General features: G+C 47.9%; 1 protein-coding gene across 1 annotated transcript in view; it reads left to right on the top strand.

The window, feature by feature from the left end:
* LOC310827797 (vasoactive intestinal polypeptide receptor-like) overlaps positions 1 to 13,891 on the top strand; it is a 306,828-nt gene that overhangs the window by 50,815 nt on the left and 242,122 nt on the right. Inside the window, exon 3 of the mRNA XM_083704248.1 lies at positions 6,221 to 6,328. Coding sequence (XP_083560374.1) covers positions 6,221 to 6,328 — 108 coding nt within the window. The remainder of the gene's footprint in view (positions 1 to 6,220; positions 6,329 to 13,891) is intronic.

Here is a 13,891-nt window from a genome sequence, read left to right as displayed (position 1 = left end):
ACCACTGACCTTCTGATCGGCAAGTCCTAGACTCTGTGGTCTAACCACAGTGCCACCCGCGTCCCTTTAACCCTGTATAAGGCACTCCTAAGTGTCCCACAATGCAACACCCAAGTGAGAGAGGATCGCTCTCTATCATCAAGGGGCACATTTCAAACATCACCTATTTTAAAAGAGGGCTACTTCCATTAAAAGAGTTCTTCAGAACCCTTTCTTTTTGCACTCCATCCCTGTTGAGGGATTAAGATGCTGATAAAATCTAGACTAAAGGCTGAGCGTTCACAGCAAGAGGCTGGCTATATTGCATTCGTGGGCAGACTTCGCAAGTTTTCTAGTTAATAGCAGGCATTTGAAAACAGGCGTTACTAGTCTTTTCAGCAGAGTTTATAAAGGTAAAGGTACTCCTGCCCGTACAGGCCAGTTGTGACCGACTCTAGGGTTGCGAGCTCATCTCGCTCAAGAGGCCGGGAGCGGCACCGTCCGAAGACACTTCCGGGTCACGTGGCCAGCGTGACGAAGCTGCAACTGGCGAGCCAGCACCAGCGCCGCACACGGAAACGCCGTTTACCTTCCTGCTATAAAGCGGTACCTATTTATCTACTTGCACTTAGAGGTGCTTTTGAACTGCTAGGTGGGCAGGAGCTGGGACCGAACAACGGGAGCTCACCCTGCCGCAGGGATTCGAACCACCGACCTTACGATCAGCAAGTCCTAGGCACTGAGGTTTTACCCACAGCACCACCCGCGTTCCAGCAGAGTTTATACATACAGCTATTATTCCATTAGGGACACGGATGGCGCTGTGGGTTAAACCACAGAGCCTAGGGCTTGCCGATCAAAAGGTCAGCGGTTCGAATCCCCGCAATGGGGTGCGGTCCCGTTGCTCGGTCCCTGCTCCTGCCAACCTAGCAGTTCGAAAGCACAAAGTGCAAGTAGATAGGTACCGCTCTGGCGGGAAGGTAAACGGCGTTTCCATGCACTGCTCTGGTTCTCCAGAAGTGGCTTAGTCATGCTGGCTACATGACCTGGAAGCTCCCTCGGCCAATAAAACGAGAAGAGTGCCGCAACCCCAGAGTCATCCACGACTGGACCTAACGGTCAGGGGTCCCTTTACCTTTACCTGTTATTCCATTGCGGGGAGAAAAACCTTAAGTAGCTGAGAGAGTTTTGCTTAGTGGTTGCTACAGTGCCTTTACATGAGAGTTGGTGGAACTGAAAATAGGGTGGTTTCCAGATTTCCTCTTGTACTAAATTAGAATTGCACTTCCGGGCATCGGTTTGGCTTTCGTTCCTGATGAGTGTCCATGAAGGGATACTTCCATGTACGGAAAATCATGTGAATGGGGAACCCTTGAAGATAGGGTGCTGGTTGTCCTCCATGTGTCCTGCAATGGATTATGGCAGGGTCACCAACCATATTGATGGATGAGTGAGTGCTGTGGACACCCTTCTTTGACCTTTCTCTCCCAAAATTTCTCTTCATGGCCACTTTTGATCTCCAGGGGCTGTTCCAAGCCACTGCCCCCCCTTCCATCTCCCTGAATGGTTCTGGTCAGGGGAAGCTCTAACATGCGGAGACTCGCAGCTTTCCAGTTGCACTGTAAGCTCCTCATTTATTTTTTTCTGTTGGCAGATGAAACACAGGGAGAAATTAAGACGCCTCTGCGCTTATCAGATGAACCAAGTTAAAATACTCCCACAGTGGGGAAAGTGGGTCTCTTCCTCTCCCAGCCCCCATACTTCTTTGAAAATGACTCACATCATCAACTCCATGTTTACTTTTCTCGCCCGAGGAGCAAAGATAACCCTCAAGTATTCATGCTGCTTCAACTCTTGCATATGTATAAGTTGTGCTTGAGATCCAAGGACTCTGGAGTTCCTTAGTGCAATTGGGTGCGATCTTCATTCTGCAGTGCAGCTCTGTCAAAAGACAGAAAATGGAGCATGGCCTTTCAGGTGTCGATACCTTTTGAGGAATTGCTGGGCCGCTTGCTCTTTGGTGGTTTGAACTGGCCATCTTGATGCCTGGTTGAAGAGGAATGCTTTAAAAATCCTCGGGCACTGGATGCCTCCTAGTTTTTACCGAGTGGCAGGGAAACTGCAACTCCCATCACCCCAAACTCCTGGCCACGCTAGGAGTTGCAGTTCAGCAATATATAATATATAATATAATTTTTTATTTATACCCCGCCCTCCCTGGCTCAGGGCGCCTAACACCAGTAAAATTACAATAAAATTAAAAAAAAAACAATTTAAAATACAGGTAAAAATATAATTTAAAATGCAGCCTCATTTTAATAGTAGCCCATAGATCAAAAGCATAAGGGGAGGGAAACATAAGGGTCAGACTGAGTTCAAACCAAAGGCCAGGCAGAACAGCTCTGTCTTGCAGGCCCTGCGGAAAGATGTCAAGTCCCGCAGTCTCTTGACCAAGTCAGGGTCAGTACTGAAAAGGCCCTGGCCTTAGTTGAGATCAATCTAACCACCTTGCAACTTGGGACCTCCAAGGTGTTGTCATTTGTGGACCTTAAGGTCCTCCGTGGGGCATACCAGGAGAGGCGGTCCCGTAGGTATGTGGGTCCTAGGCCGCGGCTGGACGGCTGCAGATACCCTATGTTGGAAGGCGGACTTTAGAGGAGCAACACATTCCCCAAACTCTTGTGGGGTATTTCATTCCAAACTCTCCAGAAGAGATCAAAAGTCACCAGGAGACTTTCTCTCCTATCATTGACTCTTATTGGCAAAATATCAACTGGTTACCCTGAGTTACTGTTCAGCGCTCAGCCTAACCAAGGAATAGATTGTCATCAGCTTAGCACCATGAAGGCAAACATACACAACACAGCTTGCCCATTCCATGCCCTCCCAGCTGGTCCTTCTAGTCTCTGTTGTCGCCAGCATGGTGCCCATGGGTACGACAGTTGTGCTTGAGGTCTTCTGGCACATGCAAAGCCTCTTTGGTTGTGAGGTGGTACGGATGGGTGCATTTTTCCTCCCTTGAAAAGTTGTTGTTGTTTAGTCATTTAGTCATGTCCGACTCTTCGTGACCCCATGGACCAGAGCACACCAGGCACTCCCGTCTTCCACTGCCTCCCGCAGTTTGGTCAAACTCATGCTGGTAGCTTCGAGAACACTGTCCTACCATCTCGTCCTCTGTCATCCCCTTCTCCTTGTGCCCTCCATCATTGAGCAACATCAGGGTCTTTTCCAGGGAGTCTTCTCTTCTCATGAGCCTCAGCTTCAGGATCTGTCCTTCCAGTGAGTACTCAGGGCTGGTTTCCTTCAGAATGGAGAGGTTTGATCTTCTTGCAGTCCATGGGACTCTCAAGAGTCTCCTCCAGCACCATAATTCAAAAGCATCAATTCTTTGGCGATCAGCCTTCTTTATGGTCCAGCTCTCACTTCCATACATCACTGCTGGGAAAACCATAGCTTTAACTATGCGGACCTTTGTTGGAAAGGTGATGTCTCTGCTTTTTAAGATGCTGTCTAGGTTTGTCATTGCTTTTCTCCCAAGAAGCAGGCGTCTTTTAATTTCGTGACTGCTGTCACCATCTGCAGTGATCATGGAGCCCAAGAGTGGCCCTCTTGCCCACTTCCTCTTTCAGCTCTATGTGGTTTTCTAGGTTACAATCTAGTTCCATCTGGTATGCAGGCTGAGACCCTACCTGCCCACAGACTGTCTCACCAGAATGGTGCATGCTCTAGTTATCTCCTGCTTGGACTACTGCAATGCGCTCCATGTGGGGCTACCTTTGAAGGTGACCCAGCTACTACAACTAATCCAGAATGTGACAGCTAGACAGGTGAGTGGGAGTGGCCACCGAGACCATATAACACCAGTCCTGAAAGACCTACATTGGCTCTCAGTACATTTCTGAGCACAATTCAAAGTATTTCTGCTGATCTTCAAAGCCTTAAACGGCCTCGGCCCAGTATATCTGAAGGAGCGTCTCCACATCCATCATTCTGCCTGAACACTGAGGTCCAGCGCTGAGGGCCTTCTGGCGGTTCCCTCTGTGAGAAGTGAGGTTACAGGAAACAGGCAGAGGGGCTTCTTGGTGGTGGCGCCCGCTCTGTGGATCACCCTCCCGTCAGATGTCAAGGAAATAAACAACTATCTGACTTTCAGAAGACATATGAAGGCAGCCCTGTTTAGGGAAGTTTTTAATGTTTGATGTTCTATTGTGTTTTTTATATTCTGTTGGGTGCTGCCCAGAGTGGCTGGAGAAACCCAGCCAGATGGGTGGGGTATAAATATGATGATGATGATGATGATGATGATGATGATGATTTCTGCTGGATCCATTGGAAAAGTGAAGTGTTTTGTCTTCCTTTCTGCTTCAGGGTGGGTAATGGTGATCCAGGGAGGGGGATAAAAAGGGTGTGTGGAGCCAGTGTGTGGAACCAGTGTGGTGTAGTGGGTAAGAGCGGTGGACTCGTAATCTGGTGAACCGGGTTCGCGTCTCCACTCCTCCACATGCAGCAGCTGGGTGACCTTGGGATAGTCACACTTCTCTGAGGTCTCTCAGCCCCACTCACCTCAGAGAGTGTTTGTTGTGGGGAAGGAAGGGAAAGGAGATTGTTAGCCACTTTGAGACTCCTTAGGGTAGGGATAAAGTGGGATATCAAATCCAAACTCCTCCTCTTCTTCTTCTTCTTCTTTGACTTCTTCAACACTCACTCAAAAATCCAAATGTTCCCAAAGGCTTGCAGTTGCTGAGTATGATCGTATCAGTTAAATTAGCAGAATCCCCTGCTGCACAAATGAAGTTTGAACTCTCAATCAGAATCAGTTTTGCTTTGCTCTGTCTTTTGCCTTTCGGTAGCCTGACTCACTCCATCCCTTGGGGTTTTAACAAAAATGCCCAGCTGGACTTGTCCCTCCCTAAAGCAGCTTTCTAATACACTTTCTAATGTCACCTCTAGAGAGCAAAACAAGAGGAGATCAGCATTAAATAAATAACAAAGTCAAACAAAATTTATTTAGGGTGCATTGGACCCCTCTGGCAGAGGAGTGCCAAAATGCTGGTGCCACAGATTAGCTCACGTTTCTTTAGCTCAGATGTTGTGTGGGATTGTTGTACAGTAATACCATTCCACGAAGGCATCAGGGGTTTGTTTTTTTCATAGAGCAGAGTGAAAATAGCTTCCTGGAATTGTCTATATTCATGGCTGGTGAAATGTCGAGGGCAAGGAACATTTGCATTGCTATCTCACCCTTTTCTCCAGTGGGCTCAAGGTGGTGGTATACAATACAGCCAGTGTGGTGTAGTGGTTAGAGTGTCGGACTAGGACCTGTGACACCAGGGTTCGAATCCCCACTCTGCCATGATGTTCTCCCAGTGATTTTGGACTGGTCACTCACTCTCTGCCTAATCTACCTCCCAGGGTAGTTGTGAGGATAAAATGTGGAAGGTTGGAACTATTTACACCACCTTGAGCTCCCCGGGAAGCAAGGCGGGATATAAATAAAAGAAATGAAATCGTGAAATGAAATAGGTTCTTCACATTTAAACCCTGCAGCAACCTTGCGAGGCAGGATAGATTCTTATTGCTTGTAGGGGAGAGGAATTCCCCATCAGTTTGCAAACTCTACAATGCATTGTTCTAGCCTCATGCATGCAGAGCAGAAAAACTTTTTGGGAAACAGGAGAGGGATGATTTTGACACCCATTGCTGCTTCCGTGTGCTGCTTCACCTGTGCAAATCACACCCCACTGTTTCACCATATGGAACAGGCAACTGAAGACTCTGGATCAGCAGTTCTCAACCTGTGGGTCCCCAGATGTTGTTGGACTACAACTCCCATCATCCCTGACCACTGGTCTTGCTAGCTAGGGGTGATGGGAGTTGTGGTCCAAAAACAGCTGGAGGCCCAAGGTTGGGAAACACTGGATCCTGCTCAATCACCTTCTAAATTAAGCCCATGGACAGTCTGGGAATCAGCGTGTTTTTACATGAGTAGAATGTGTGCTTTTATTTAAAATGCTTCTCTGGGTTATTTGTGGGGCATAGGAATTCGTTCTTCTACTTCTTTTTCAAAATACAGTCTGGCCCCCGACAAGGTCTGAGGGACAGTGGACCAGCCCCCTGCTGAAAAAGTTTGCTGACTCTAGATGTATGTGGCCCGCCATGCAGTGCTGCCCCCCATGAAGCGTGCAAAGCTTGTCTCGGTTTTGCTGTTTCCATTGAAGTTTCCATTTCTCTTTCTTCTTAGGCTGCGGGAGCATGTGGGATAACCTTACTTGCTGGCCTGCAGGAAGTCTGGGCGAAGTCAAAGTCCTGCCCTGCCCTGCCTATTTCACCTTCTTTTCAAGGACTGCAGGTAAGTGATTTTCCCAATTCAGAGTGTACATGAAGATGGTTTTGTCTATGGGTTTATATCTGCGAGTCTTTCTGATTGAAGGTGAACAGCTATGATAAACCACTTTATAAACGGGCGCCAAGTCTGATGGCAGATGACATCTTGTCATCCTGAGGTGCCCGCCTCTCATTATGGAGAAAGCGGGTAGAGAAAGGTTTTACTCCTTCTAACCTAGAGCCAGCGTGGTGTAGTGGTTAAGAGCAGTGGACTCGTAATCTGGTGAACCAGGTTTGATTCCCTGCTCCTCCACATGCAGCTGCTGGGTGACCTTGGGCCAGTCACACTTCTCTGAAGTCTCTCAGCCCCACTCACCTCACAGAGTGTTTGTTGTGGGGGAGGAAGGGAAGGGAGATTGTTAGCTGCTTTGAGACTCCTCAGGGTAGTGATAAAGTGGGATATCAAATCCAAACCTAGCACCAGAACTCGTGTATATACAATAGAACAGAATGTTGGAAGATTCAGGACAGAGTGGCTGGGGAAACTCAGCCAGACGGGTGGGGTATAAATAATACATTATTATTATAAACTATTATTATAAAAGGAAATGATTCTTCACATAGTGCATTGTTAAACTATGGAACTGCCTCCCACAAAACAGCCATCAGCATGGAGAGGTTGATGTTCCCAGCCTTCGTGTCGTGTTTGCAGACATTTTTGCAACACAGAGTTGGCCTGCCAATGGCCCTGGTGCCTGAAGCCAGCTCCCCATAGAGCACGTCCTTGGGGATTACACCTAAAGTCTTCAAAGGAGGGGGTGCAAAACATTATATCCCAAGAGAGTCTGTCCTTGCCCCTCTCATAGCTTCAGCAAGGTTGATTCCAAAGCAGCAGTCAGTCAGGAGAGCCAGTGTGGTGTAGTGGTTAGGAGCAATGGACTCGTAATCTGGGGAACCGGGTTCGCTTCCCCGCTCCTCCACATGCAGCTGCTGGGTGACCTTGGGCTAATCACACTTCTCAGCCAGCGCCAAGATAGTTCTTCCTACTTGTTCCCAGAACACCTTCAGCTTTCAGAAAGGATACATTTTCCTGTGACATCACACACACCACCACCACCTTGTCACCCTCCCAAATCTCCTGTCTCTGTCCTCTCCTCGAATAAGAGGGGAAGGATAACTTTTTGCATAGCCAGTGGCCCTCAATGACCCAGAACCTGGTTCCCCGTTGTTTCTTAATGGCTCTGCACTTAGCTAGCCCAGCCAGGCTGGTTTTCATAAACTAAACCAAGGAATTTCCTCTCTGGCCCAGTTCTGCAGCTTGTATTTTCCTTTCATATCCCAAACATTAGCTAAATACTACTGTTTATTGCTTTCTACCACTCACGAACAGACTCTGCTACCTTAGATCTATGACAATAAGTTCAGTAAAAGTGGCGCACAGTGAATATTTTTGTAGGGGAACAGTTAGGGCCAGAGCTGCCAGCTTGTGAGGTCAACTGCAGGGGGTGGGGCTGACATTGCGCACATGACATTGCGACGTCCCAAAGTTGCACACGTGAGTTGCAAGCTGGGCACAAGCTGGATGCTGGAGCCCTGAGGCCTCCTGCCCAAAGCCGAACAAGCTTTGGCAAGGTGGCAGAAGGGCTCTTGGACCCTTTAGGAGACTACCCTGGTCCCCCTAGTTTACGAACCACACACAACTGTTCAGTGAGTTCCATAGTTAACTAGGCACTGTGTGAAGAGTAGCTAGTTAAACTATGCCCTTTGCCTTCCTCAATCTCCCAACACTTAAGTTTCATTGAGTAGCCCCAACCTCTAGCATTGTGTTTGAGTCTGCCATCTTAAATGCACCAGGTACAGTGGTACCTCGGTTCTCGAATGTAACCCGATCCGGAAGACTGTTTGAGTTCTGAAATGTTTGAAAACCGAGGTGCAAAGGGCTGTCTACAAATTAAATTGAGAAAATTGAAAAACAAGTAGCAGAAGCCATTCGACTTCCAAGGCATGTTCGAAAACAGAAGCATTCGGGTTCCAAAACATTAGTTAACAGAGACGTTCGAGAACCGAAGTACCACTGTATTTAGTAGTTACTGATTGCAGTGGAACTTGCTTCTAAGGTATCCCTGCCCGTACGGGCCAGTCGTGTCCGACTCTAGGGTTGCGCGCTCATCTTGCTTAATAGGCCGGGAGCCGGCGCCGTCCGAAGACACTTCTGGGTCACGTGGCCAGCGTGACAAAGCTGCAGCTGGCGAGCCAGCACCAGCGCCGCACACAGAAACGCCGTTTACCTTCCCACTATAAAGCGGTACCTATTTATCTACTTGCACTTTGGGGTGCTTTCGAACTGCTAGGTGGGCAGGAGCTGGGACCGAACGATGGGAGCTCACCCCGCCGTGGGAATTCGAACCGCTGACCTTACAATCGGCAAGTCCTAGGCACTGAGATTTTACCCACAGCGCCACCCGCGTCCCTTGCTTCTAAGTAGATGCCCATTAATTGGCTCATGCTGCCTGACCAGTCAAGATATTCCTCAGGAGAGCTTTGACATTGTCTTTTTCTTTTATTTTTATTTTCTTGACACCATGCCAAGAGTTATTTTGAGCACATCTCTCCCAGTTGTGCCTCCATCATGTCAGGAACCCTGTAAATGAAACGGTGATTTTTTAGAATTTTTATTTCTGTTCTGAGGTCCCCTGACTTAAGAGCTTTTTTGGCAAGCGCAGCTAATTTGATGGGCAGGATCGGATCTGTCAAAATGCCTTCACTGGAGATGGGCTGAGATCCAGAAAGCTCATCCCCTGTTCCCCGTCGCCTCCACTCAAACTTTTGTCAGGGCTGGTTGTAAAGAGCCTGTCCATTTCTAAATTCCAGACTTCATGACAGCCCCTTGTTCTGTGGCAGTCGCTGAATGCAGTGAGGCAAGGGCAGAAGAAATAGATCTGTTGATTGCGAAACACTCGCCCTGAACAGCTGATTCACTAAACAGTTCAACTTTCCCCAAGAGTTTACTCACTGCAGTTATCACATCTGTCTTCTGCAGCCTTTTGAAATGTCATCATAAAACTCTGGGCATTTTTTAACTCTACCTCTGATGATATTTGGTAGGGTTGGTGGTGGTCAGATCATAGTATCATCATCATCATCATCATTTATTACTTATACCCCGCCCATCTGGCCAGGCCTCTCCAGCCACTCTGGGCGGCTTCCAACAGGATATTAAAAACACAATAAAGCAGGCTTCCTCAACCTCGGCCCTCCAGATGTTTTGGCCTACAACTCCCATGATCCCTAGCTAGCAGGACCAGTGGTCAGGGATGATGGGAATTGTAGTCTCAAAACATCTGGAGGGCCGAGGTTGAGGAAGCCTGCGATAAAACATCAAACATTAAAAAGCTTCCCTAAACAGGGCTGCCTTCAGATGTCTTCTACAAGTCAGATAGTTAGTTCCTTGACATCTGATGGGAGGGCATTCGACAGGGCAGGTGCCACTACCAAGAAGGCCCTCTGCCTGGTTCCCTGTAACCTCACTTCTCGCAGGAAGGGAACTGCCAGAAGGCCTTCGGAGCTGGGCCTCAGTGTCCGGGCTGAACGATGGGGTGGAGACACTCCTTCAGGTATACTCTAGAATTGTAGAGTTGAAGGGGACCCCGATGATTATTGATCCCAAAAGGGGGATCAAACCTGCAATCTTGGCGTTATCAGCACCATGCTAACCCAGGCTTCCTCAACCTCGGCCCTCCAGATGTTTTGAGACTACAATTCCCAGCCTCCCTGACCACTGGTCCTGCTAGCTAGGGATCATGGGAGTTGTAGGCCCAAAACATCTGGAGGGCCGAGGTTGAAGAAGCCTGCTCTAACCAACTGAGATATCGCTGGCCCCTGCATTGCCAGTTGGTTGTTGCTGTCAGGGCAAGCCTTGGGGTGTGGGCAGCTATCTCCAAATCTATGTGCTAAAAGGGTGTTTTTCAGGTCCAGCTGTCTGGCTCTGTACTGCTGGATCTGGAGTCACTGAAGTGCTACAGGAATGAGATGCTTCTTGATGCACCACACAAGGGCAGCTCCTGGAATGGATAGCAGGCCTGGCCAATCCAGAGGCTTCAAACATCCTGTCAATCGCACAGACAGACACTGCACAACCCTGTTCTGTGCCCAAAGAGGGAACCGGTGCAAAGAGGTTTAGCTAGGATGCAAGCTTAACGTTCTGGGCCAAACTCTACATGGCATTAAATTGCAAGTCTCCCAAAGCCTTGCTTGAAGGAGTTTGGTGCCCTCTAACAGCCTGACTGGGACACGGGTGGCGCTGTGGGTTAAACCACAGAGCCTAGGACTTGCCGATCAGAAGGTCAGCGGTTCGAATCCCCACGACGGGGTGAGCTCCCGTTCCTCAGTCCCAGCTCCTGCCAACCCAGCAGTTCGAAAGCATATCAAAGTGCAAGTAGATAAATAGGTACCGCTCCAGCAGGAAGGTAAACGGCGTTTACGTGCGCTGCTCTGGTTCACCAGAAGCGGCTTAGTCATGCTGGCCACATGACCCGGAAGCTGTACACGGGCTCCCTCGGCCAATAAAGCGAGATGAGCGCCGCAACCCCAGAGTCGTCCGCGGCTGGACCTAATGGTCAGGGGTCCCTTTACCTTTAACAGCCTGACTGCAAGCATGTGGTTCTCCTTAGCTAGCCAGGATAAATGCAGGGGCCAGGGCAGAATTGAGAAAGATCTAGCTGAATCATGTAACTGCTGAGCTGTTTGTCTCCCCCCTCACTGCAGCTGACATCTTGTCCACATCACCAGCTCAGTTTTCCAGGCTTTTTTCTTTCTTTCTGTTTTCCATTCTCCAAGGCACCAGGATTCCTACCATCTTTCCCATGTTTGCCTGCCAAATCCAATTCCAGTAAATCGTTTTGCACTTGCTGTATCCTCTTTTTGCAGACAGGGAAGTCCACTGGCTTCAGATAGTGTCATTTCCCCCACCCCCAAAAAACCCCACGCATTGACTCCAGGCTATGTTTCTACACCTAGAAATTGAATGAGATGCCTTTTCACCCTGGAAGCCCTCTCTAAGTAGTGGTAACAGGAACCAGCAAGTTAACTCCCACAGCTTCCTCTGCAGATCAAGTTCTCCTATTTAGCTTCCTCTTATGGCATGATTTTCCTCTTGTGGCAAGCTAGAGGCTTCTGGAATTATGCCTCAGTATATATATATATAGGGACACAGGTGGCACTGTGGGCTAAAGCCTCAGCGCCTAGGACTTGCCGATCAAAAGGTCGGTGGTTCGAATCCCTGCGGCGGGGTGCGCTCCCGCTGCTCGGTCCCAGCGCCTGCCAACCTAGCAGTTCGAAAGCACCTCCGGGTGCAAGTAGATAAATAGGGACCGCTTACCAGCGGGAAGGTAAACGGCGTTTCCTTGTGCGGCTCTGGCTCGCCAGAGCAGCGATGTCACGCTGGCCACGTGACCCGGAAGTGTCTCCGGACAGCGCTGGCCCCTGGCCTCTTAAGTGAGATGGGCGCACAACCCCAGAGTCTGTCAAGACTGGCCCGTACGGGCAGGGGTACCTTTACCTTTACCTTTATATATATATGTGTGTGTGTGTGTGTGTGTGTGTGTAAGGGTCTCACCCCATCACCATATACATTGGTACCTTGGGTTAAGAACTTAATTTGTTCTGGAGGTCTGTTCTTAACCTGAAACTGTTCTTAACCTGAGGTAGCACTTTAGCTAATGGGACCTCCCGCTGGAAAGGCAGTCCTTTAAGGTCCAAACAGTATTTGACTTGAAAGGTCCAAACCAGCATTTTGAATTGGGTCCAGAAATTACTTGGCAGGCAATGCATTCAGGTCAGTTTATATCATCCAGATGATCTGTTCGTGCTTAATTTTCATAGCCAACATGTTACACACCGGCTATAGTTTCCAACAGTCTTCAAAGGTAGCCCCACGTGCAATGCATTGCAGTAGTCTAACTTGGAGGGTCCCATCTCCCCTGATCATTGGCCATTCCAGCTGGGGATGATGGGAGTTGGGAGTCTGTCCAGAGGGCAGCACAAAAACTACCCCTGAGCTTAGTGACAGAGAGGACTACTTGCGGAGGGTCCCTGATTGAGTCCCTGACATCTCCAGTTAAAATGGGATCAGATGGTGGAAAACATCTGGTGAAGATCTGGAGAGCCAAACAGAGCAGATAAGTCTGATCTAGAGATCAGGGGTGCCCAAACTTTTTTCAAAGAGGGCCAGGTTTGATTAAGTGATTAAGGATTTTTAGGATTGAAGTTGTAGAGCTTTTTTTAGGATTTTACCCCAGGAGATAAACAGATTAGGCCCCCGAGACGGACTTTGGACATTCCTGATCTCGATGGACCAGTGATCTGACCATTTGGCTTAGTATAAGACAGATTCCTGTCTTCATATTACCAAAACACTCTCCAGCATTAATTCTTTTCCATGGAAAAAAATGTGACATGCCAAGCAGAGACTTTTTATTTTTATTTTTTCGACCAAATCAAGGTTTTGGTCTTGTTTCTTGGCCAGGAACATTTATTCTGAAATTGATTGCTGTCTCTTTAGCTCCATTTCTATGTTGGACCACGTACAGGAGAGGGGTTTTTTCCCCCCTTCTCTTTCCTGGATCATTTTGTCCTCTTTTCTGCTTTTTGCCCCGGCAGAATCAATCACACCGCCTCCCAGAAACGAGGCAGCAAACATAAACAGTCCCTTACAATTTCACCGCCGTCTCCTTCATCCGTTGAGCCGTTCCCGGGGAGAAAAACTGATGCATTTTGGACTCTTGCTTACATTTTTAAGGGGAATTCTGGGTAAACACGGAACTCGGAGTGTCGCCAAGTGAAGCAAGCCAACAATTCCATGGAGAATAGAGCACTTGGAATATGAAAGTAATTTTCTTTTCTTTTTTTAATATATAATTTTTATTAATTTCAACATACCAATTATTATACATTCCACAGGACTTCACATCTTATACAATCTTTTTGGACTTCCATCAGCACCTCTGATGATTTTTTTATCATTTATCATTTTACCATTTTTATCATTTCTTCTGCATTTCTTAAATTCCTATTGCCTTTAATTATCTTAACTCACAATCCACCTCTTTAACCATTTTTGCAATAATTCAAATAATTTACCTCACAAAACTTCTTGCAAACCTACAAATGTAATCTGGTCATCACAATTACTTTTCAAATATGAAAGTCATTTTCATCCCATTCAGCTGCGGTGTCAGGCAACATGAACTGTACTCAGTCATTCCTTCACAACAGGGTTAATGAAACTCAGTCTGGTGCTCAAATGTGGCCCTCCAGGCCACTTGTATTTGGCCCTTGAGAATTTCTCCAGGCCACATACCTTCCTGAGCCACACCATTCTGCCCCCCCAGGCCACTCCCCTCACAAGTCCGACTTCATGGCTTCCTTGAGTGTTGGAATATTTCCTTGATGCTTCTTGAATTTCCAGGTGGAGGATATGTTGGAATGTTGGAAGATTCATGACCGATAAAAGAAAGCATGCTACGCATAGTCAGACTATGGAACTCTCTGCCACAAGAGGCAGTAATGGCCACCAACTTAGATGGCTTTG

The sequence above is a fragment of the Podarcis gaigeae genome (genome assembly GCF_964106915.1).
Source record: "Podarcis gaigeae genome assembly, chromosome: 12".
Taxonomy (NCBI): Eukaryota; Metazoa; Chordata; class Lepidosauria; order Squamata; family Lacertidae; genus Podarcis; species Podarcis gaigeae.
This window is presented reverse-complemented; position numbering and strand designations above follow the sequence as displayed.